This window comes from Phaseolus vulgaris, chromosome 7, assembly GCF_000499845.2.
Source record: "Phaseolus vulgaris cultivar G19833 chromosome 7, P. vulgaris v2.0, whole genome shotgun sequence".
Taxonomy (NCBI): domain Eukaryota; kingdom Viridiplantae; phylum Streptophyta; class Magnoliopsida; order Fabales; family Fabaceae; genus Phaseolus; species Phaseolus vulgaris.
Window position 1 is genome coordinate 36,366,373 of NC_023753.2, and position 22,187 is coordinate 36,388,559.

Consider the following 22,187-nt stretch of genomic DNA (forward strand, 5'->3'; position numbering starts at 1 on the left):
GTCAATTGCATGCTTTATGTTTGGAAGGCTAGACTAATAAGCTGCTTCTGTAGAGCATTCCTAGTTTTGGAACAACATCTTCAACAACTGTCTGTTTAATCTTATCTTATATTATCTTTTCATCAACTGTTACTTCATTCAACTTTTGAATGTTCTTGAATTCAAATAATTATTGTGGTTTTTATTCGAAATCTCATATCGATTAGAGCTGATGTGTTTTTTAATATATAAATGAGTGTAAATCTTACTTTATAAATCAATTTTATAAAATTGTGTTAGATTTAAAAATTTATTTTTTTAAAATGATATCAGAATCCTCAGAGTTTATTTTGACGAGATTTTATTGAATTTACAAAAATAAAAAACATTTTATATATATATAAATGAGTACATAATTCAATTTTTAAATGAGTTTTTAAGTCAGTTTTCTAATATTGAGTTAAACTTAAAGTTCACTTTTTAATAATTTTCTTTAATGTTTTTTATTACATGATTTTAGGCACTTTTGATATTTAATATGCATGCTTAATGTGTCATGTTTTAGTGCTATGCGAAACTCCTTGTCTGCACTTAACAAACACAATAGCTTCAAAGCTAACAATTTTTTTTAATAACCATGTATCTAACATGTTGGATAGTTTTACCTCCGTTGATATTTTAATGGTTAGTTGTGTGATAGGCGAAGTTAGGGCTAGGAACATCGTATCAACTGCAATGATGTTTTTGCAAGCTTATTTTCACTTAAAAAAAATGTGTTATTACTCTTCACTTATGCAAGTAATACACATCTTAATCAAGTTTTGGTACCTAGTTTTATTATTTTTTAAGAAGGGAAGAGGTTTTGCTTTAGATATAGATAGGTTTCTTTTATTTTTTCTGTCCACGGTTGGGATACCCCTTCCCTTTTATTTAATTTAATTCTTTGTTAAAAAAAATAAAAAAAATTGGTGTGTTAATCTTATTGAACAAATATGCATAGCATGATGAGAAACTGAATGAAAATCCATGAGTGAAATTAATATAAAATAATTGTAAGGACATTGTTAACCTCTGATGGAAAGTTTGGTGTTGAATTCCTAATAGTTAGAAGATATAACAAGAAGCACAAATAAAAATGCTAATTTTCAAATTAGTGAGGTCTCTTTAAAGAAAGAAAAGAAAGAAGAACATTGCAAATCAAGTTGTGAAATGAATGCCTTAATTCTGCGTGTAAAATAGTAATTTTTAAGAACATTTAAACTAATTAGTTTGTGTAGTCTTTTGCCTCAAATTCATAACTTAGTTTCAGATTTTTTTTTTGTTTTCCTTTATGATTTTAACACCAATACAAGATTGTTATTCAACCTTTTTACCGCTTATTTTCCTCTTTATATAGCCGTAGGAAAAAAAACTAAAAGTTTTCAATCAAAGTTTCATAACATTCACATTTCTAAGTTTGAACTCAAGATCCACAAACTTAAAAAACAAAAATTTAGTTAAAAAATATCTTATAAAATCAAGATAATTATGACATTGAGATATGAGAAAGGTTCCACAATATTGATCGTCTCCTCTTCACCCGTTTGGTGGTGGGGCTAGGTCGTGACACAAGCCAGTCCACACATGTGATGGCCTTCTTCATGTGACTTGAAAAACAGTGCAAGGATATGTGTACGGTGAAGGAGCTGCTCCAATGGGCTGATAGCCTCGCAGATGAACCCATTGTGGTTTTGAACTGCATTGAGAGTCCTCATTTCCCTTATGATGATATTGTGAATGAGGAGAGCTTGCCTCTCATCACAAGCATATTGCACCAATCCGCATCCTTCGAATACTTCTATCACATATCACCTTTTATTTATTTATGAAATATCACTTTTTATTTATTTTATTTTTTTTGATAAAAAAATTAATGGAAATAAAAAAAAATATTCAGAATAGAATAGTTAATTAGTGATGATGACACATTTTTTTACATGACTATTGATTTTACAATTTTCTTTTGAATATTTATTTTGTTATATTAATGGTAATTTTTAAGAACATTTAAAATAATTAGTCTTTTAGCCTCAAATCGGTAATTTGAGATTTTTTTATTTATTTACATAAGTATATGTACAATATATATATATATATATATATATTTATATATATTTTTTCACCAAATTACAATCTAATTATGTGAGAATGCACTAATCACACAAAATTATATCATTATCAAATTAATTACATATAATTGCGTATCGTATAATAATTTTTAGAACTGGATGTCGTAGACATGGTAATTTTTAATAACAATTAAACTAATTAGTTTGTGTAGTCTTTTAGCCTTAAACTGGTACCGCTTATTTTCCTCTTTATGTCCGATTATATAGGCAAAAAAATTATAAGTTTTTAATCAAAGTTTCATAACATTAACACTTCTAAGTTTGAACTCAAGATCCACAAATTAAGAAGCAAAAATTTAGTTAAAAACTATCTTATAAAATCAAGATAATTATGACACTGAGAACAACAGCTAACAAGACATAACTCAGAAACAAGAAAATAAGAAATTAAAAAAATGGTATTCAACTTCAAAAGAGTGAGTCTTAACTTTTTAGAAAAAAGTTAAAAAAAATTATAAGAAGATGCTAAAAAAAATGAAGATCTCTTTATTCTAATGTGTATTTACATAACTCCATCACGTATATACAAGTATATGACATTTTATCCCTCCAAATTACAAATTACAAGTTAATTACGTAAGGATATATTAATCATAGGATTCTATCATTATTAAATTAAATACATATAATTGCATACATTTTAATAACGTACAAAAATTACACGCAATAATTAGGAAACCGATTTGAGAGCTTCCCGTTCAAATTTGAAGGTACAAATATTATACAAGTCAATCTCTCAAATTTAATGATATAGATAATTTAAAATATTTAATATTGTATTATATTATTTAAAAAATAAATATATAATGGTATTTTAACTTAAATAATTAGTAAAAAATTATTTAACGTACAAAAAATAATAAGTCTCTTAAATTATTTAATTAAAAACAATAATTAACCTCTTAAAAACAACATAAAAAAAATATTTACATTTTACATACATACAAAAATAATTTTGAAAGAATTATATAAAAATATTTGTGTATACTAAAATACGATTATAATGGAGAATCCTTTATATATAGGTATAGATAATAAAGAATGTGTTAATGATACAGATTTAAAAAAAAAAAAAGGAAAAAATTGTTACCACTTACTTAATCGTTTTCGAGTACAGGTAAAAGGTTGAAAGAGATTCATCACAATTGGCAACTTCCTGAATTCTCATGACTGAACACAATAATTGGTTGATTGCAACAGACAGAATTATATTACAAGAAGCATCGAGGAACAGTATTCAGTGAGATATTATTCCACACATGTGAAGTTATACAATTGACAAGTAAATAACGGAGTTTAGAGGGTTTTAAATAATTATTTACAAGAGACGGAATGTTTTATAGCATGAGCCACCAATATCTAAAAACCGAGTAACGCCAACTACGTATCCTACAGTCTGTTGCTAAAGTTTCATGCCAGACCGTTGAACAATGTCATAGAGAGACAAAAGAATTTCGGCACCAATCAATGCAATAATGAGCCACTCAAGGAAATCGGATTTCCTATTTTGAAGAATTTCTTGCAGAAAACGGATGTTATGCTGCAAATTAAAAAGGGAAATAGGTAAATCGTATAAATAAAAAAGGAAAAAAATGTCAACGGAAAGTGCGGATAGAGAATCAAACAATAAATTGTTCTCCAGAAGTTACACCTCCACAAATTTCAACTTGAAATCAAGACTTGCAAATCTCTGAGTTAATTCAAATTCATCTCTGAGATATTCCCATATCTGAGCATATTTAGCATCTTTCCAAGCAATATCTGATCTGCAAAAAACATTTATATTTTATAATAAGACAAATAGAAGTTACAGACAAATAGAAAGACAAAAAAAACTCCAAATATAAAACACAGCCACAGCAGCTCCAAGATGACATGGACATGTTAAGAGGTGGGAAGATTCAAGAACTTTTGGGGGGATTCATGAATTTGCGCTATTATAATTGAGGTCACCTCTGGCCACTTTAATTGCGACCCTACTAGAATTAGTTGTTTGTTAGTGCTTGAATACTACTTCTTAAGGGCTGACCAAAGACCAAGTGCCGTATAATGCAGCCATTGAGATGACAGCTTTTAGCTTAAAATCTCAAATTGACTAGAGATATGCTCAAGTTGGTTTTTTAAGGTTTACATCCAAATTCCAAGAGTTCATAGAGAGAGTTTCGTAATTATGTGGAAATGAACTCAAACTCAATTACACATCAATTACAAAAAGTTTATATAGGTCAGAGGATGGAATCACTAATCTCTGACCAACTCTAAGTTATTTACAGGTGACAGCTGTCAAGTGGAAAATAACAACCTACTGCTGTACAATAGAAATAAAATAAAATAAAGTATTGTAATTCAGACACCAAAATCATGCGCTAATCTTCTTTTCATGTTGTCTGGGGGAAAATGTCACTTCCTATAACATGGGATCAAGAACTTTGTTAATAGAAGAACCTTGAAGGAAAACAACTGAAATTGGTTTTCACTTTCATTGATATCCACACATAAAAATGCCTTGATTTCTTAGTTAGGAACAATAATATGATCACTAGTATTCCTTTACAATAATATAAAAATTTCTGATACTTTCAACCTAGATGAATGAGATGACTTCCATTTTGACCGAAGTTAAAAAATATCTTCGAATTCAGGTTCATGAGTGTAACTCAATTCTACAAAATCAACTTGTAAAGATTTGCGCTAGCCTTATAAGCACTTAGGTCGTACATATAGTCAATATGTGATTTCAACCACCTAAGAGTGAGTCTAGTCAACCCATTGTATAGCACTTCACTCAACTTTTCTGGTAAATCCCCCTTAGGAATGAGAAGCTGAGTCCACAATTTTATAGCCCTTATCAGATTATCAAGGTGAGACATGTTGCTTATAACTACAATTACCTAAAAAAAGCTATCAACCCTACTATCACATCCAACCTATGCCTTTAATGCTATCAGAAAATCTGGAACCACAAATTGAACCCATAGAAGTCATAGCAGTTCATAACAAGTCTGCAGAAGGAGCTGAAGTTCCAATCAAATGGAAAAATCTACCTGACTTTGAAGCTACTAGGGAACCCTTTGACACTCTAATAAAACAGTTTCCACACTTTCACCTTGAAGACAAGGTGAAACTTTTGGGGACAAGTATTGTTAGTAACAGACCTACTATTACAAGAGTTTATGTAAGAAGAGGCAGGAAGGAAAGGGATTTCGGCCCAAAAACCTCAAGAATCCACTAATGAGTAAAGTCAGTTGTATATAAGAAAAGAGAAGAGGAGAAATGGGGATGACGGACATAAATATACTGCTGACATTTTTCCAGCAAATATTGTTTATGTCTTCCTAACAAGTTTCTTTTTTTCACTGACCTTTATCCAGCCGGCATTACTGTTCGCATCCACTCGTGGCCTCCTCTGTACGCACTTTACAAATTGGTTTTGCAAGGTTGAATTAGACTCAACCCATTTTCTAAGAGTCTTTAATAATAATAATCAAGAAGTATATTCTAAATATGAATCTTCATGGATATATCTAATTGTGTATATTTTTAGAATAATCTTACTGTTTTAATGCATGTTGTTATTGGTACACATCATATTTGTGATGTGTATCATCACTAATATTTAATTTACCCTTTAACTTTTTTCTATTCAACATGCATTCGAGAGGAAAAACCTTGTGCAATGATAAGGTTGTTGTCTTGTGACCTAGAAGTAATATTCAAATCTTGAAAACAACCTTCCATTTGTGGGTTTAAGGTTTCATACATCTACCCTCTCTAGATCCAACTGTTTCATTCATTGGACTGCCCTTTAAGATTTTCATATTGAAACTACTCGAGTCTACCAAAATAAAGAGCAACTAGTAACACAAGTACAATTTTCCTTTTCAACTTTGGAAACTAAAATTAACCTGCAAAATTTGTTACCACATACAGAATTATTACCTCTCAAATAGTCCAAGCTTTAGAATGACATCAGCAAGATTTGAATTTGCCTTGCCCACCAACTGGAAAAGTTTCTTCCTTTGCATTTTGAATTTTCCAGTAGCTTCCATCTCACGGTTTATGTCTGTAAATTCTGCGACCATCCCATCAACCTAGAATAAAAGCACAAGAGAGCTGTTAGACTAGACCTTTACAGGAATATAATCAGTATAAGGTATATACAAATATCAGAAAATCCTGACAAGATGAAGAACATACCTGCCTACCATAGTAATCAAGAGCAATACTTTGACCTAGCACACTACCAATAGTTCGAATTCCATCAACGTTCAAGTATTGTAACATTATGTAGTCTAGTCCACCTTCCATCCATGTGCTTAAAGATGGTTTTTCTCTAACTTCATACTCTAAAATCTCATGTAAAAACAGAATAAAAGTTAAATTTTATAAAAAGCATTCAACGAGACCATAGAAACTTAAAATGAAAAAAATGTAATAAACAAAACAAGGCAATAGTGCATCTGAATAATAATTTCATAAACCCAGTAATATACACGCTATGATAATAGTAGATTTTCACATGTCTACAAAAAATACTGCTGGAATCCACCAGTACATGAATCACAAATTCAAAGCTACAACACAGCAAAATATGGGCAGAGTCTACATTCTTTTCCGACAAATGAAGAAAAAAGTGACAAAGTTTAGGCATGTGTAAGTGTTAAATAGAATTAATACCACAGTCCAAGAAAACACAATCACTCAAATAGAGGTGGAAGATATTTATGCTAATGGCATGCTCTTCTTTTTGGAAAAATGCGCAAGATATTTTTGCTAATAACATTCAACATCTCTTTGATGTGACTCAATAAGTAACCTATCTCAGAAAGACTGATCATAATATGATCTCACATATAATAAAGGTTTGGACTGCAGTACAAGAATTGAAGAGATTTCTTGTGGTTGGTTCATTGGAGGATATCAACAAAAAACTTGCTAAGTTATACTAGTCCAAATTCTAAGAAGTCTACACTCAAATTTTGATCATGCATGGTACCAAATTTTAGCCAGTGATCAAATTCCTTCAAAGAACAACTTAGTCACTAGACTTCTTTGGATGCCTGTCTTGTTAAAAGATGAAAATTCAGTTGAAGTTATTGAAACAGCATATACATATACACACATATATATATAGGAAACAAATCAAGGGAAAACTTTTCCTATTGTGAGAAATGAGAACTATATATCTAGACCATATAAACATACATGATGATCAACCTTAAAAATTAGTTAATGGTTACGTGACCACTTAAAATAAGTTATCTGCATTTTTCTTTTAATATTAGCCATTTAAATATGATCTAATGGCGTATATTTATAGTTCTCAATTCACAAAATATAACGGTCCTCATTTGATACAAGTGTGTGTTGTATTTCAACTGCTTTGTGACTTGCAACATTTGGCCGCAATGCTATCTGGTATTTCACGTGGCAGCTTTTTGACTTTATTCCATTTTGAAATTCCACTATTGATAACACAGATGAAAACGTATGCATTATACTTTAAATTTAAATACAAATTGGATATCAGAACTCACCATCCTTTCTCATTTCTGGAAGCAGACCAGATGCATGCTTCTTAACAATTTTCAAATAGTCATCTACCTCGTGCTCAGCGACATTAAACAATACAATGGAACCATACTGAAAAACCACCATATAACAGCCATTGCTTCCACTCAAGAAAGAACCCAGACCCTAAAAAGGTAGTTTGCAGTCACAATCATTGATCTTATGACTTCAAATGTTAATAAAACAGTTTAGAGGGTACACAATACACTTGATCCTCCAAGGTATGAATGTTTTATGTAAGAATAGTGACCAATAATTGGAAAAAAACTACAAAAGAAGTGCCATCAATTTGACTTAGTAGAATGTGAACATGTATTACCAGTATTCACTAACTTTAAATTCTATCCTGAACCTCGTTGTAGAGGGATTTTAATGATACACCAATGGCATGAGTCCATTCTCACGATGTTTTTCATATGAAAAGGTTTAACCATTAAACATAACAAAAAAGAAACAATAGTCTGTCAATAGTAGTTGAGGTCACAATTTCATCATTTATCTTTCCACCAAGTAAAATTAAAACAAATTGATAAGCACTTGTGTGCATGAATTACTTTGAATCATGTCCTCAAAACTCGTACACCTTTCTGGAATCATGTCCTCAAATACATATTATTCCTAACCGTACAGGATATGCACTACCTAGATACAAGAATGACATACCTTCGAATCACAAATATCACCAAACTTAAGAACTATATAATTCGTCATCCGTGATGATGGCGGGACAACGTTTGGTTTGTTCTGTTCCACCAAGCTTTTCAAATCAACACTACATTCAAAGAAATGGAAGAGATAAAATAAATCAACATTGATATACATATATAGTATGAAACAACAAGCCATCAAGAACGTAGCAACATTTAGTTATCCTACTTTAAAAATCTGCAATATTACTTTGTCCTAAAAACAGTTCATGAATTTACCAAATAACTGGAGAAGACATTCTTAGTTACCCATTTATCTCAAAAAAATTATAGATTTCTAATGACAACAAAATTAGAAGAACAATGAGCACTGTCTTGTCTTGTCTTGTCTACAACTATAACTACAACTTTACAAGCATAGTTCATGCGAATTAACAATGAGCACTGTCTTGTCTTGGAGCACAGAAGGCACAACTTTCACATTTAAAAAAAAATGACAAATTCAGCCAAAAGAATGAAGTGACTGGTGGGAAAAACTGATAATTTTCCCACTAAAACAAAACCCTAACAGAGCTACCCGACAAATAATATTGAATAAATAAAGCGGAATAATAAAAGAGATAAAGAGGAAAAACACACCCGAAAATTGTTAACGGAGTTCGACCTGTTTAGCCTAATCTCCGAGCACAGCAAAAACAACTCCCTTTTATTATTATGAGAGAAGATATTACAAATTGGAATATATAACAAAGGAGAAGAGTTTAATTTATAACCCTCAAACCTCCTTTCCAAACAATGAACCCACCGATGTGGGACTTGAGATTAAACCAAAATCAACCGTGACTTGTAGTTACTACAAGTAACAAAATTAAAAACTACATTTGTGAATGAGAAGGGTGGGGCACATTATTGTAGTCTTCAATGGTAACCCATTGAATAAACCTAAAGCACTAATCAAGACTTTAAAAGAATTGCAGTCACACTGAAGCCATTGCAGGTACATACAGATGCAACCAACTATTTAATTTACTATGTTTTTTGTCTCTGAAATTTTACTATGCATAGACAATGCAAAAAAACAATTTTATATTGTCATACAATTACACATCACTGTTGATATGACATTAAGGTAGCTAGAAAAGTCCATCTCAGGTTTGTAATTGAATGACAGTTTAAAACTCCATTCTAGCTCAGGAGTCAAGACTCAAGTATAAGCAAAATTAACAACTATCACATTAATTAAGACAAGTAAAGATACAATAAATCAAATATGGTTTAGGGAATTGAAATTTGTTTACATTATATTTGAGTCTAAAGGAACTATATTTTCTTCTCTAGTAATAACAATAACAAAGATAACAAAGGGCCCAGACCAATTAACCAGTCCTCTTGTTTCACATTCACACTACTCGTGTTTCTCAATTTCAAATTAGACGAAAAATAAGTGAATACCTAGTAGAGAAGAAGAAGGCTCTGACAGGAATACAAGGCTTGGTGTCTTGATCGACGGTTCCGTCATCGCGGCTTCCCGCATTGACCTCGGAGCAGGAAACGGCATCGTTCCAGTCGAGGGTGGGGAGGGACGAAACGCAGCGGGGAGCGGGGGTGGAGAAGTGGCGCGAGACGGTGAAAGAAACGCGGGACGTTGGGGTAAAAGAGTGTTGGGTGATGATGGTGGTGAGAGTGGCGAAGGGAGAGGGGGAAGAAATGGTGGTGAGTGAAGAAGAAGAAAAAGAGGAAGAGGAAGAGAAGAGGAAGGAACTAAGGCGCAAGGCTCTGAGAGTGGTGCTGTGCCACATCTTTTTCTGGTTTGGGCACAGCCACAACGAGGGTAACACCTCTTCAATGCTAACACCTCTTCAACTAACCCTCATGTGTTATTTACTAGGTTTTTAACTTATATAGTAAATATTAATATATAAAAAATAAAAATCACGAATAAATAAATAAAATTAAAGATACTTATTTCTTTATTTAGTATGTGTTACTAATTTTATCGAATTTCTTTTAAATCATTTTACATACTTAAAATTTTCATTATACTCCAAGTTTTTTTTTTGGTGTTTTTTCTTCACTTTACATAAAAATATTTATATATATATATATATAAAAAAAAAATTCATTACGCATTTTACATGTTAGTCTCGGTAAGTAAGTTTTCTTTTCAGACGAAATACTGCACAGTACATTCTTGTGAAGAAATGAAATGGGTTAGAAAACAAATATATTCTTAAGGTTTGTTATGGAATTTCTCATCTTATTCTTTTCTATTATTATTATTATTATATTTCTTTTTTTTTAGTTTTATGTTAATAACAATATTTTAACATTAAAATATTAAAATTTAATAATAACTTAATTATATGAATGAAATTGATTTTCATAACGAAATTAAGTTTGATTGCCACAATAAAAAATTCCATTATATTCATAAACTATATCACTAGGAGTTAATGAAAACAATTTATTCCAATGATTACGCTCGCTTTAAATAAAAAAATATATAACTAAAAATATAATAATTCTACCTATTAATTTGAAGATAAATAAATAATAAAGCTATCTATAAATTTTATTAACACTCATAATTTCTATAGTTAAAACTTATAAAAATATTAATAGAAATTCTAATAGTTTTACATGTTTGAAGAGATAATTATTGAGACAGATTATATTTAATGATTTACATCTAAATATGTAATTTGTTATTTGATTACACTCAATTAGTTTAGTAATAAAAATAAATAAATATTATTTTAAAAATTAAATTCAGCGAAATTATCATAACTAATTAGATATTAATAGAGCAAAAGTATCATGACTAATTAGGTATTGACACGTAAGAATTTAAAGTTGAAAATGTTTACGCACTTCTATTGATATTGACAATCTTTAAATATAGAAAAAAACATAACTAAAAAATATAATAATTTCACTCATTAATCTGAAAATAAATAAGAAATAAAACTACCTATCAATTTCATAATCATCCATAATTCCTTTTATTAAAATTAAAACTCATAACGATAGGAATTCTAATAATGTTCTAATAAAATTATATTTAATAAAACTATATTTAGAGAGGAGATGTGAATGAAGAGATCTGAATATGAGAACCAAACATTTTAATGAGAATCAAACACAATTGCATTAAGAAAGATCCACGATGAATCTTCCAAATTTTATAAATTTTGACAATAAATTCATATGTTATTAATATTTGATTGGCGTTCTTATTAAATGTGCACAACATACATGACTGAATCCATAATATACTATAATATACTATTGATATCTTTAGAAAACATCTTCCGATCTCTAAATTAAACATGTTTGTAATTTGTGTTTGTGTTGCAGTACATAATAGAAAAATCTTTTTTTATCTTCAAATTGTGTCTGCACAGAACAAATAAAAACAATTTTTTAGTTATTATAATTTATACTTATTATTATACAAATGAATTCAAATACTTATTATGCACGTGATTTTACTTGATATAAATAATGTAAAGTATTTGATAAAATATTTATGTAAAGTATTTGATAAACTATATATTTATGTATTTGATAAAATTTTCAATCTACATTACATAGGGTGTATAGCACAGCTGTCTAATGTATTTTTTGTGAACTCTCCAAATTCAAATTTTCACGTGTCAGCCCAGTTGGGGGCAAGTACTGTTACAAAACATTTTTCTTTAGCACACAACATATTAAATGATGTGTTTACTTAGCACTTTTTGTACATTTCACTTTCCATTTCTCATACCAATTAGAATACCATTTCTCAAAATGGATGTGCATTGTTCTCATTCTATTACTCATCAACTATTCTGTTTCTCATCCAATGAATTATAAATTTATAAATTAGACAACAAAACATTTCTATAGATTGTATTACTGAAGTCTAAATTATATTTGAATGTCATATGTCATTTGATAAAGTATTTGATGATTTCTCTTACACAATTTTATTTCCATTTCCAATGTGAAGCACTTGATTATTTTTCATTCAGTTATATTTAGATGTCATTCAACACTCTTAAAATATAGCAAAATCCAACAAACAGAGTACGGGAAACTAAAAGAGATGAAGAGAAAACACTACAAGACAAAAACCGTAAAAGATAAAAGACAAAACCAAGCATATTTTAAAATCTTAAAAAATCATCAAAACCCATCAAACAAATAATGCTACAAAAGAGAAAAAAAAGAAAAAGAATTTGAATGCAATGTGAATGGAGGTTCACCATGCCACATACATTGTATATATAGCAAAAAAAGCTCTACAAATTTCGCAAATTCAAATTCAAAAACCATTACTCGAATGGTGCTCTGTCATTGTTATGCCGCATCTATTGGAATCACCATTGCACAACCATACATGAAAAGGAAAAGCCATATTCAGAAACCCTATTTCAAAAACCCTAATTTATCAGGATCTCTCAAATTACTTATTACAAACAATAAATAATTTGTATTATTTTTCTACAGAGTTTCACATCATCTCACCACACTCAAGAAATTTTTTAAATGTCAAAAGAATATCAGTTAGATTTTTTTTTAAAAAAAAAACAAAAAACCAAAAACCTAGTTTGCATGTGAAATAAATCTCCAATTAATTTTAACTAAATATCACTTAAAATAATGTAAAAAAAAAACACTTATATCGCATTAAACATAATATTAACTAACTAACATTACCTCTAATATTTTTTTTTAAATAGACTCAACAAATACATCCCTTCATTATACTTTATTTTAATTATAATTCTATATATTTTATTTTGTATCAATGAAACTGACATTTTTATTATTATTTAATTTCAAATAAAAAAATTAGTGTCTTGAATTAGACGACGAATTTTTAATGCTTAATATCAGTAATTTTATTTTTTAAAAATTAATCTAAATTATGCTTAGTTGACTCTAACCTTATATTTATGATAGCGTCGACATCATATTTATGATAGCATCATAATAGAGTTGGTTTGACCGACTCTGGTAGCATATCTACCTCTATGAGTTCATATTTGAATAAAAAAAAATATATTTTTTCTTTATTTTTAACCAATGTAATAATCTCTGATATAATATGGTATTTGAAGCATGAATAGTTCAAAGTACAATTTTTTTTAGTGAGTGTTTCCACAAGCCTCAAGAGCCTTCCCTGTCATTCTGAAAAACTTGTATTCCTCCACCGTCTCACCACCCATGCCTTCATAAAACCTTAACGCATTAACATTCCAATCAAGTACAACCCAATCCACTCTTCCGTACTTCATTTTCACTGCTTCCTTAGCCACCGCACAAAGCAGCATTTTCCCAAACCCCATTCTCCTGTAACACTCCCTCACGTACAAGTTCTCCACGTAAAACCCTGGTTTTCCCAGAAAAGTTGAATAGTTTGGAAAAAACAGCACGAACCCTGTAACGGTAACATCATCCATGCTCTTGAACGTGTCTCGCTCGGGATCCTCAAAGGGGAGGCTCAGATTCACGAGTTTGGTGATGGGTTTGAAGAAAGGGTTGGAGTCAACGGTTGAAAAGGGGAAGGGGGTGGGGGAAGCTTCTAGAAGGAGGATGGTGAAGGAGTGGAAGGGTTGGACGGTGGGGGAGAAGAGGGTGGCCGATAGGGAGGACTCCGTGGCGGAGAAGAGGTGGGTCAGGCGTTCATAGACGGCCATTTGGTGGATGAGTTTGTGGATGTGGGGAATGTCGGAGGGGGTGGCCAGGCGGATGCGCGTGAAGAGGTGCCGGCTCAATGGGGTGGTTTCCGCTGTCAGAGTCGGCGGTGCTGCGGTGGCCATTGATCTTGGTTGGGAGCAATGTAAAGTAGTGATTATAAATATATAGGAAAATGATTCTTTCACAACTCTAATACTTATAGAATTCTAAAGAGTTATATATAATTCTTATCGATGAGTTTTATATAATAAAGGATGAATTTAAATTATAAATTATATGATACAAAAAAATATATTAAAATAATAATATAAGAGTATCAAAAAAGAAGATGTTCACCTCCTCATGTTTATACTTGCTAGTTGCACACCACTCATTTATTGGAAGAGAGTAATGACAATATCTTAAGTTGTTGAAAATAAATTATTATTTGGACCATTTCAAATTTTAATTTGAAAACTCTAAATCTAGACTCTAAATAAACACACCTAACATTTACTATTTCGCCCTAATTTTTTTAAGAATAATATAATTATTAAAAAATAAAGTTTTATATTTATAAAAGAAAAGATGTGATGAAAGGGAGAATATCTAATTTTTTGAAAAGTTTCTTCAATTGTTTACACTAGATTTTATTATTAGGACTATGAAATTTTTACACAATAAATTTTTACACTCGCCTAATATTTTACTCTTCATCTTCTCTTTTTCTTTACGAATACAAAAGTTTATTTTCTAATAATTATATATAATCATAGTGTATTATTATCTATGTAAAAATAAATTAAAAGTTAGTTGTTAAACGTAGGTTGTCAAGTGGTTGGTGAAGGTAATATGATAATTAAAAAATAATTTTTTGTATTTTGTATTGAGAATGAAGAGTAAAATAAGGAATGAAAGAAGGATGTAAAAATAAATTAAAAGTGGATCGTTAAACGTGGATGGTGGAGGTAATATGATCATTAAAGAAAAAACTTTTGTACAGATTATGAAGAATAAAATAGTGAATTAAATATAGATGTAAAAATAAGTTGTGTGCCAAAATGTCGTGGTCCATTATTTATTATTTAATTTACTTATTTATTTATTTAGATTTAAACAATTTTTCATGTCTCGAGTATATTAGTCATATTTATTTAAAAGTATTAAAAAATAAATTAAGCATTTAATAAATAAATAAATAATTATTTAAGATTTTTTTACATATCATAAACTTATTATTTTTGCCATTTAAGTTTAAATATCTTATACAATTTAAAGTGTTAAAAAATAATATATTTTTTAAATTTAAATTTATAATTATCTAAATCTATATTATTTTAAGTTTATTTTAATAGGTTTAACTAAAATTTAAATCCATATTTTGGATTTTAATTTCAATTCATTTAATTGGATTTTAAGTTAATTCATTTAATTGGATTTTAATTGCATATAGATAAGATAATTTGTTTGATTTTGAAAAATTAAAATCTATGTGAGTTTCGCCAACTCAAGTTATGAAATGTGTTAGATTGGATCAGGTGGATCAGGTTTAAGTGAGGAAAGACTCGGTCGAATTAGGACCAACTCATACGTGATCAAGTTGGGTTAAGCCTAAGTCATTCAAGGTTAAGTCAAGCCGAGTTCAAGATAAGTTGGATTGTGTCACGTCAAAATCAAGCTAAATTATATCAGTCTTATGTTTCCAAGACTAACCCAAGTCGGGTTGGCCTGAGTTGAGTTCAACCTCAAATTAGATCAAACCCAAGTCAAACTTAGATCAATCTTAATCAAGTTGTGGCCAAATCAATTTAGATCGAGCTATAATCATGTCAAGTTAGTCGAGAGGAGTATAAGTCAAGTTGGATTAAGTCGAACCCAAGTCAGATAGAATCTAAATTATGCTTAATCAGATAAGATTCAAGTCAAACCAAATCATTGGACCAAATCAAAATTAACTCATTAAGATGAGTCTGACTGAGTTTAAGTCCTACCAAGTTGATAAGGCCCAAGTCGATTTGCATATTAAGGTCACAAAGTTTCTTCTTCCATCCTATAATAATCAAGGCACACCCTTCTTTTATTTTAGAAAGATATTTTAGTGTAAAATTTAAGTTCTAAAACACCTTTTTCCAAATGAAAAGGAGATACACCTTGATTTTTATAAGGTGCCGAATGTTTGCATGTTAAGGTTTAGGGTTTGCATTTTTATAAGGAACCACAGCACAAGTGTTACAGTTCTTAACATCTTAATCTAGAAAGATATTCACTGGAAGAATGTTGATTTGAATTTACCATGGCCAAAAATCATAAGAAGCCAGAAGTCACAAACCAGTTTTTGCATTTATTAAAAAATATTTACATACTTGAAGAAAGGTCTCTTACTTTAGCAGCCCTCTTACACAAGGCAACAGAGTGTACTGATTCACAATAATGAATATAGAAGTTACTGGTTTGCATTGCAATCAATGCTTGGCAACATTATTAAAGACAGTCATATTTGACGAAATCAATAGAATATTATAGTGTGGATACATGTGGTTATGATGTCTTCTGTCTCATCAAATCTTCCAGAAAGCAAATAGTAAATATATGCTTTGTTTATAGTGGTTTCATCTACTATGGCCCCACAACCTTGGGAAGTTAATGATGAGTTCCGTGGCTGAGCCAATGCCAATTATTGGCACAATTAATATGTGTGCTGATTGGAAGTGTGGCTGATGAGACAGCCAGAAGAAGAGACGAATCCTGATGATGCTGCTGCATTTGATTGCAATGGCCTTGAGCCAATGCTGCCATTGCTGCAAATATGTGAAGCCAAGTTGGAAAACTTTTGCAAAGGAACACTTCTTATTCTGCCCACCATGCTCTTCTCCTGACAGTAACACATGATTTAACAACATTAGAAATGTTTACACTGATATATATGCCTTCAAATATTGTAAAAATTTGGCTTTTCTTGGAAGCAGCCTTAGAGTAGCATGTGTTAAGCTGGTTAGTAGTTTTCTCACACATTCTAGACAATTCCAACAAATCTACAAGTACAAAGAGCTAAGCATGCAACTGTTTCACACCAAGTTTTGCTAAAAAAATTTTGTTTAGGATGGAAGTTTAATCACTAAATCATGTCCTGTCATGTTCCATAGCTACAGACACCAAGTTTTAAATAAACTTGTGTATATGTAATTTTTATGGTTATAAATGACAAGTCTGTTAATATTTACATTAATTATCTTAAAGTTATACTGACTGGTTTTTTTATTGGTAGACTTGGTGAGAGTTTTTAATTAGATTCCTTGTTTATACAAAAAAAAACATAACGTGAACTTTCAATCCAACAGTTGAATGAAAGGAATATCTATAAACTAATTAAGTATAAAATTTTATATACTTAATCAAAAAAATTATTTGACAGTGGAATTGATGAAACTCAACACATGTAAAAAGGCATTAGTAACATATAACAAGACTTGCTCATGTCCAAGTGAGTATCACCCATAAAAAAAATATTGCAAAGGGAAGCAAATAGTAGTACCATTGTTCCTATTTCCTCAGGTATCTTAGAAGCCATACATCCAAAGGAGTACTCTCCACCAAAATCACAATTCTTCAACATTTTAGAAGATGGAGAAATCCCCAGGCTCAAATCAAGATTATGGCAAGTGCCTGCTTCAATTAAAAATGATGTTTCATGAGTCAATGTTGACAATAGAAAAGAAACAAAGCAGAAAAGGAAATTGAGCACATCATCAAAAACCTGCTATACTGGAATTTGCAATTATATTTTCCTTATAGGAAAAAGGTCTAAAACTGGCCTCCACTTTTCCTTCAGAAGACTTGGGACAAAATCTGCACAAAGAAAATATAAAATGAAAAACTCTTTTGGATTAAACTCCTTATTTCTGCACAGTCTCATACAAGGACAATAAATTGAGTATCCCAATAAAGGACTATTGGAGAGTTCCCTGTTGGATAAGCTTGTCAGTGGCACACAAATCCATGAAAACTTCTCATGGTAGGATAAGAATAAGTAATTGTAGTTGTACTTGATTTCTATATAACAACTTTTGCACAAAATAGAGATATAGAAAGATACAGAGCCATGTGTGATAAATTGCAAAGATTTTGTATATACATTCTATTACTCAGGCAAAAAAGTTAAAGCCTAATTAACTAGGATGAGAAATTAACAATTTAAATAACTAAATAGCAAGGCTACACGAAACATTGCATAGAAGTTCTCACGTCTTGCCAATAAATGGTCCCATTCTTGGTTCTCCTTGACCACCTTTGTGAAGAGATAATGAACCTCTGTATGTTGTACTTCTCCTCGAGATTCCATTGATTTGTCGACGAAGTACTAGCACAAACTCTTCCTTACTCAAAGCTCTCATCTACAACTCAACCAAATCATGAATTAAATTGTGACAGAAAAATCAAATAAAACTGATGGCCGTGCATGCTTGTTGTTCAATACCTGCTTCAAATCCTCCTCATAATCTCTCAAACTAAAGTTTATATCAGCATCTACTCCACGAAACTTAATAGCAGCCCTATCGTACGCACTGTGCAGAGAACAATATCAAGTTTGTGAACAAGTGTTAGAGAGAAATAAACCATAAAAAGAAGTTGCATACAAGTATAGCTTTGGCTTCAGTCAAAGTGTAGTCCTTACCTTGCAGCAGCTTGAGCAGTGTCAAATCCACCTAACAAAAACCAAATTAGGCCAATTCAGTAAACCAAATATACATATACTTAAAATAAATCACCACAGAAATAGTTTCCAAGTAACCAATTTAAATAAAAAAAACAACAACGAAATCAAATATCCACTTACCCAGATAGACCTGCTTCCCACAATCCCTGCACTCAATAAGAGCAGATACAATTATGTTAGTCCAGACCACCAAACAGTTAAAACAGCAGGGACAATATTTAAGATTACTGTTTTCATGATTTAAATTGCGGTTCAATGGTGGTTAAAATTACTTTCATAGGAATATACAACTACATTTATGGTCATATGCACATCTGTGGTTGCAAAGACCTCCAAAACCATGTCATAAACTATAATCACAAAAGTTTTAAGCAACCATCTGCAACCAGTTGGAGCTGCAAGTCAAGGTTTCTTTCGGTCTCTGTCACCACTTACTTACGACAATTATAACTACATCAACTACGTTTGTTCACAATTTTCTACAATGTTATGGATCGTGTCAAAATAATAATCATGACAACCTTGGTACTTATTAAGAAGTAAAACCAGCTTATAAGGTGAAGGTGAGGTTACCCATATATACTATCTATTTCTCTAGTTGTGGGATCTCCAAGAGTACTTATAGACCAAACTTAAAACTTTAACTACATCCATTAGTAGCAGCATATTAGTTTTTATGATCTATCAGGAAAATATATTGAAACTAACATCTTGGACTACAAATTCAACATCATAAACCATACCAAATATGTGATTCCCATCTACCAGTCCTGCGGTAGAAGGTGACACCCCGGTATTGCGAGCTGCGAGACCTTGGTCCTCTCCTATTTTTCCTCACATGAGGTAGCTTCTGTTGTAAGGTTCTCAGTCCATTTTGTCCATCAGGCTCAGGAAAGGACAGGTTCGACAACTGAGTCTTCTCCCACAACCCCGATTTGAAATCAGGCACTCTTCCTCCTTTATCAGAAGAAGTCACAGGGAAAAGGGTCCTTGTCACCATCTCTCCCTTTTGTGCCATGGTTTGCTCCTTGTTGCCTTCAGTGGCAGCATCAAACTCTGAGCCACCCCTCTCTTTCTTCAGTATGTCAAAAATCAAGGGAGAGGAATTGTTTGAGGAATCTTCATCTGCAGGATTCCACACAGAGGAGTTGGAGGTCCTGGAATCTGAGATTTCAGGTGGAAAATTTTGCAGTTTCGCCCCCTTTTGAGCACAGCTTGAGCCAGCATCAGCCTCAGCATGGTTGATGTCAACATTGAGATCAAACATAGCCATGTCTTGGAAAATCTCTCTTCAAATCTCACTTTTGGAAGAGTCTCATGTACTTCCTAGTGCAGTGAAATGAAACTCAAACCGAATGAGAGAGAGAGAGAGAGAGAGAGAGAGAGAGAGAAGAAGACCCTTTAAAAGCTAAGCACTAACAGAAGAAGATAGAAGACTGAATTGGTGAACCTAGAAAGTATCTGACAGAACAACAGATAGACTGAAATTAAGGTTAGAGGAAGATATGAGAGAGAGAGAGAGAGAGAGAGACAACAGTGGATAAAGAGAAGAACAGGAGCTTGTTCCACCATAAAAGGAAACAAGCAGAAGAACTGGTTGAGACAGACTCAGAGAAGTGATTTACTTCAAATGCAAAGATATTGTAAAGAAGTGCTAACCGTGAGAACTGATGCACATATACCCTTATCTTTTGGACAGAGGGGTAAGCAACTAAGACTCAGGAGACATAACATTCTAGTGTTGTGTTTACATTTAAGATATTTAATATAACTTACTAGGTGGTTAAAACAAGAGAGCGTGTTACCATAATGTTACTGCATAATTTTATACCTTTGCAAGAAATTTCATATTTTGTCTTGTTTTGCTTGATTAGATTGAATGATATACTATTTGGCCACAAGTTTGGTCATTGTAGAATAAGTAGAGTATATGAAAAAAGAAATATTTGGTATATGTCTGAGAAAAGTATTACATTAAAATAACCAAATAAGAGCATAAAACAAAATCAATAAAATGGAGTTAGCCATAATGCATATTCTAAAGTAGATATTTTTGTTTTTACTCTCTGTTGCATAGATTTATAGATTTATGAGTAATGTGAATGTTGAAATTTGGTGGGTAGAGAAAATCCTTTAGACATGTGTGATTTGGTGGATGTAGTTGAGGTGGTTTTTGGAATAGACGAAAAGGCAATGATGAAAAAAAAGGACCACATGCCCGAAATGAATGCAGTGGGTGTGTTTGATTTTGGTCCATAAGGCCTTACAACGATAGGATATAACCTCTGTGAATCACACATTCTTAAAAGATATAATTATAGGGCAGGCAATATGAGTAAAGAGACAGATAGAGTGGGCCTCACCACACTTAATTCCTTCAACCTTTTTCTCCATACGCACCCTCAAATAATTGCCCACTGCATCCTCTTTCAGATTCTATATCACTCCAAAAATATTTCTTCTATTTTAAACACATTATATACATATATATATGTTTAGAGACTTTTAAATTATTATACTAAGATTTTTCTATATTTTTAATATTATTTATTTTATTTTATTAAGAGGTGTTCTTACAATATAAGAGATCGAATATCTCCAAGTATTGTCTATTCACTACCTTATTCCGTTATTCATTCGTCAAGTTTAAAATGTGAGGTACTTACAAAGACAATTCAACGTTTAAGTTAATTGAGATGTTGATATGTTTATATAGGTTTAGAGTTAGGGATTTACCTTTATTTATAATTTTCTATTGGATTTTATGTTTTATGAAGATTAATGCAAACCCAATAATTTTTTAATCATTTTTTATTATTTTTAATCTATTTTTTACTTTAGTTAACCTATAAGAAGCAAGATTTGACTAAGCATGTTCTATTCCATACGGATAAGAGAAAAATCGAACTCGATTTTAAAAAAAAAATAGAGAAATCAGAACCAAGTCAAGACTATTGAAAAAAAGCTGGATAATCGAGTATGTCCGCTTTTAATAAGATGAAAAATAAATATAAATATAATTCAATCTTATAAAATTAAATTAGTAATTATTTATATATTATAAGATGTTGTTATTTTTAATCAGATTTGATTACATATATATAGGGACATTACCTTTCTATGTTTTCTCATCTTCGTGGATTGATGATGGACGAGTTGAAAGACACTGACATTAAAACAAGGATGAACGAAAGTTAATTCATGAAATTTTTTCAGAGGTACCATGAAATCGTTTTTTTTTTCACTGTGCACTCTATTTTTTGGTTTAGATCACAATTTAGTGGTTGGGAAGGTGAATTCTGATCTTAGATTAACTGATCTGGCATTGAAAACCATTCAGAAAACGAAATTTTAAACTGGTTTTTTATTATTTTGTGTGTGTTTTGATTTATTAAATAATATGAATGAAAAAATTTCAAGAAAAATTGTAAATATAATTAA

At 31.0% G+C, this 22,187-nt stretch overlaps 3 protein-coding genes across 3 annotated transcripts; all 3 read right to left on the minus strand.

The window, feature by feature from the left end:
* Positions 1 to 3,318: 3,318 nt before the first annotated feature.
* On the minus strand, positions 3,319 to 10,238 carry LOC137830440 (protein RETARDED ROOT GROWTH-LIKE-like). Its single transcript, XM_068637772.1, has 7 exons — positions 9,818 to 10,238; positions 8,382 to 8,490; positions 7,685 to 7,844; positions 6,345 to 6,493; positions 6,087 to 6,238; positions 3,799 to 3,913; positions 3,319 to 3,687 (listed from the first exon to the last, which is right to left on the minus strand). Exons 1-7 carry the CDS (start codon positions 10,162 to 10,164, stop codon positions 3,550 to 3,552), a joined length of 1,170 nt encoding a protein of 389 aa, XP_068493873.1. The 5' UTR covers positions 10,165 to 10,238; the 3' UTR covers positions 3,319 to 3,549.
* A 3,159-nt stretch (positions 10,239 to 13,397) lies between these two features.
* Positions 13,398 to 14,323, minus strand: LOC137830442 (GCN5-related N-acetyltransferase 8-like). The gene has a single exon (XM_068637774.1). The coding sequence runs from the start codon at positions 14,173 to 14,175 to the stop codon at positions 13,501 to 13,503; it is 675 nt and encodes a 224-aa protein (XP_068493875.1). The 5' UTR covers positions 14,176 to 14,323; the 3' UTR covers positions 13,398 to 13,500.
* A 2,030-nt stretch (positions 14,324 to 16,353) lies between these two features.
* On the minus strand, positions 16,354 to 20,860 carry LOC137830443 (AP2-like ethylene-responsive transcription factor TOE3). Its single transcript, XM_068637776.1, has 8 exons — positions 19,490 to 20,860; positions 18,867 to 18,892; positions 18,705 to 18,735; positions 18,507 to 18,594; positions 18,275 to 18,423; positions 17,787 to 17,878; positions 17,565 to 17,695; positions 16,354 to 16,904 (listed from the first exon to the last, which is right to left on the minus strand). The coding sequence occupies exons 1-8, from the start codon at positions 20,017 to 20,019 to the stop codon at positions 16,719 to 16,721; spliced, it is 1,233 nt and encodes a 410-aa protein (XP_068493877.1). The 5' UTR covers positions 20,020 to 20,860; the 3' UTR covers positions 16,354 to 16,718.
* Between the last annotated feature and the right edge of the window lie 1,327 nt (positions 20,861 to 22,187).

What these genes read in the sequence shown, in the direction of transcription:
- LOC137830443 (XM_068637776.1), bottom strand. Translation starts at nt 20,019, where the DNA reads ATGGCTATGTTTGATCTCAATGTTGACATCAACCATGCTGAGGCTGAT. An exon ending in AGATGGGAATCACATATTTG is followed by an intron (nt 18,893 to 19,489) that starts GTATGGTTTATG and finishes TATTGAGTGCAG; the next exon opens with GGATTGTGGGAAGCAGGTCT. An exon ending in ATGAGGAGGATTTGAAGCAG is followed by an intron (nt 18,424 to 18,506) that starts GTATTGAACAAC and finishes GTTGAGTTGTAG; the next exon opens with ATGAGAGCTTTGAGTAAGGA.
- LOC137830440 (XM_068637772.1), bottom strand. Translation starts at nt 10,164, where the DNA reads ATGTGGCACAGCACCACTCTCAGAGCCTTGCGCCTTAGTTCCTTCCTC. An exon ending in TTGATTACTATGGTAGGCAG is followed by an intron (nt 6,239 to 6,344) that starts GTATGTTCTTCA and finishes CTTTTATTCTAG; the next exon opens with GTTGATGGGATGGTCGCAGA. An exon ending in TCAAGTTGAAATTTGTGGAG is followed by an intron (nt 3,688 to 3,798) that starts GTGTAACTTCTG and finishes TTTAATTTGCAG; the next exon opens with CATAACATCCGTTTTCTGCA.
- LOC137830442 (XM_068637774.1), bottom strand. Translation starts at nt 14,175, where the DNA reads ATGGCCACCGCAGCACCGCCGACTCTGACAGCGGAAACCACCCCATTG.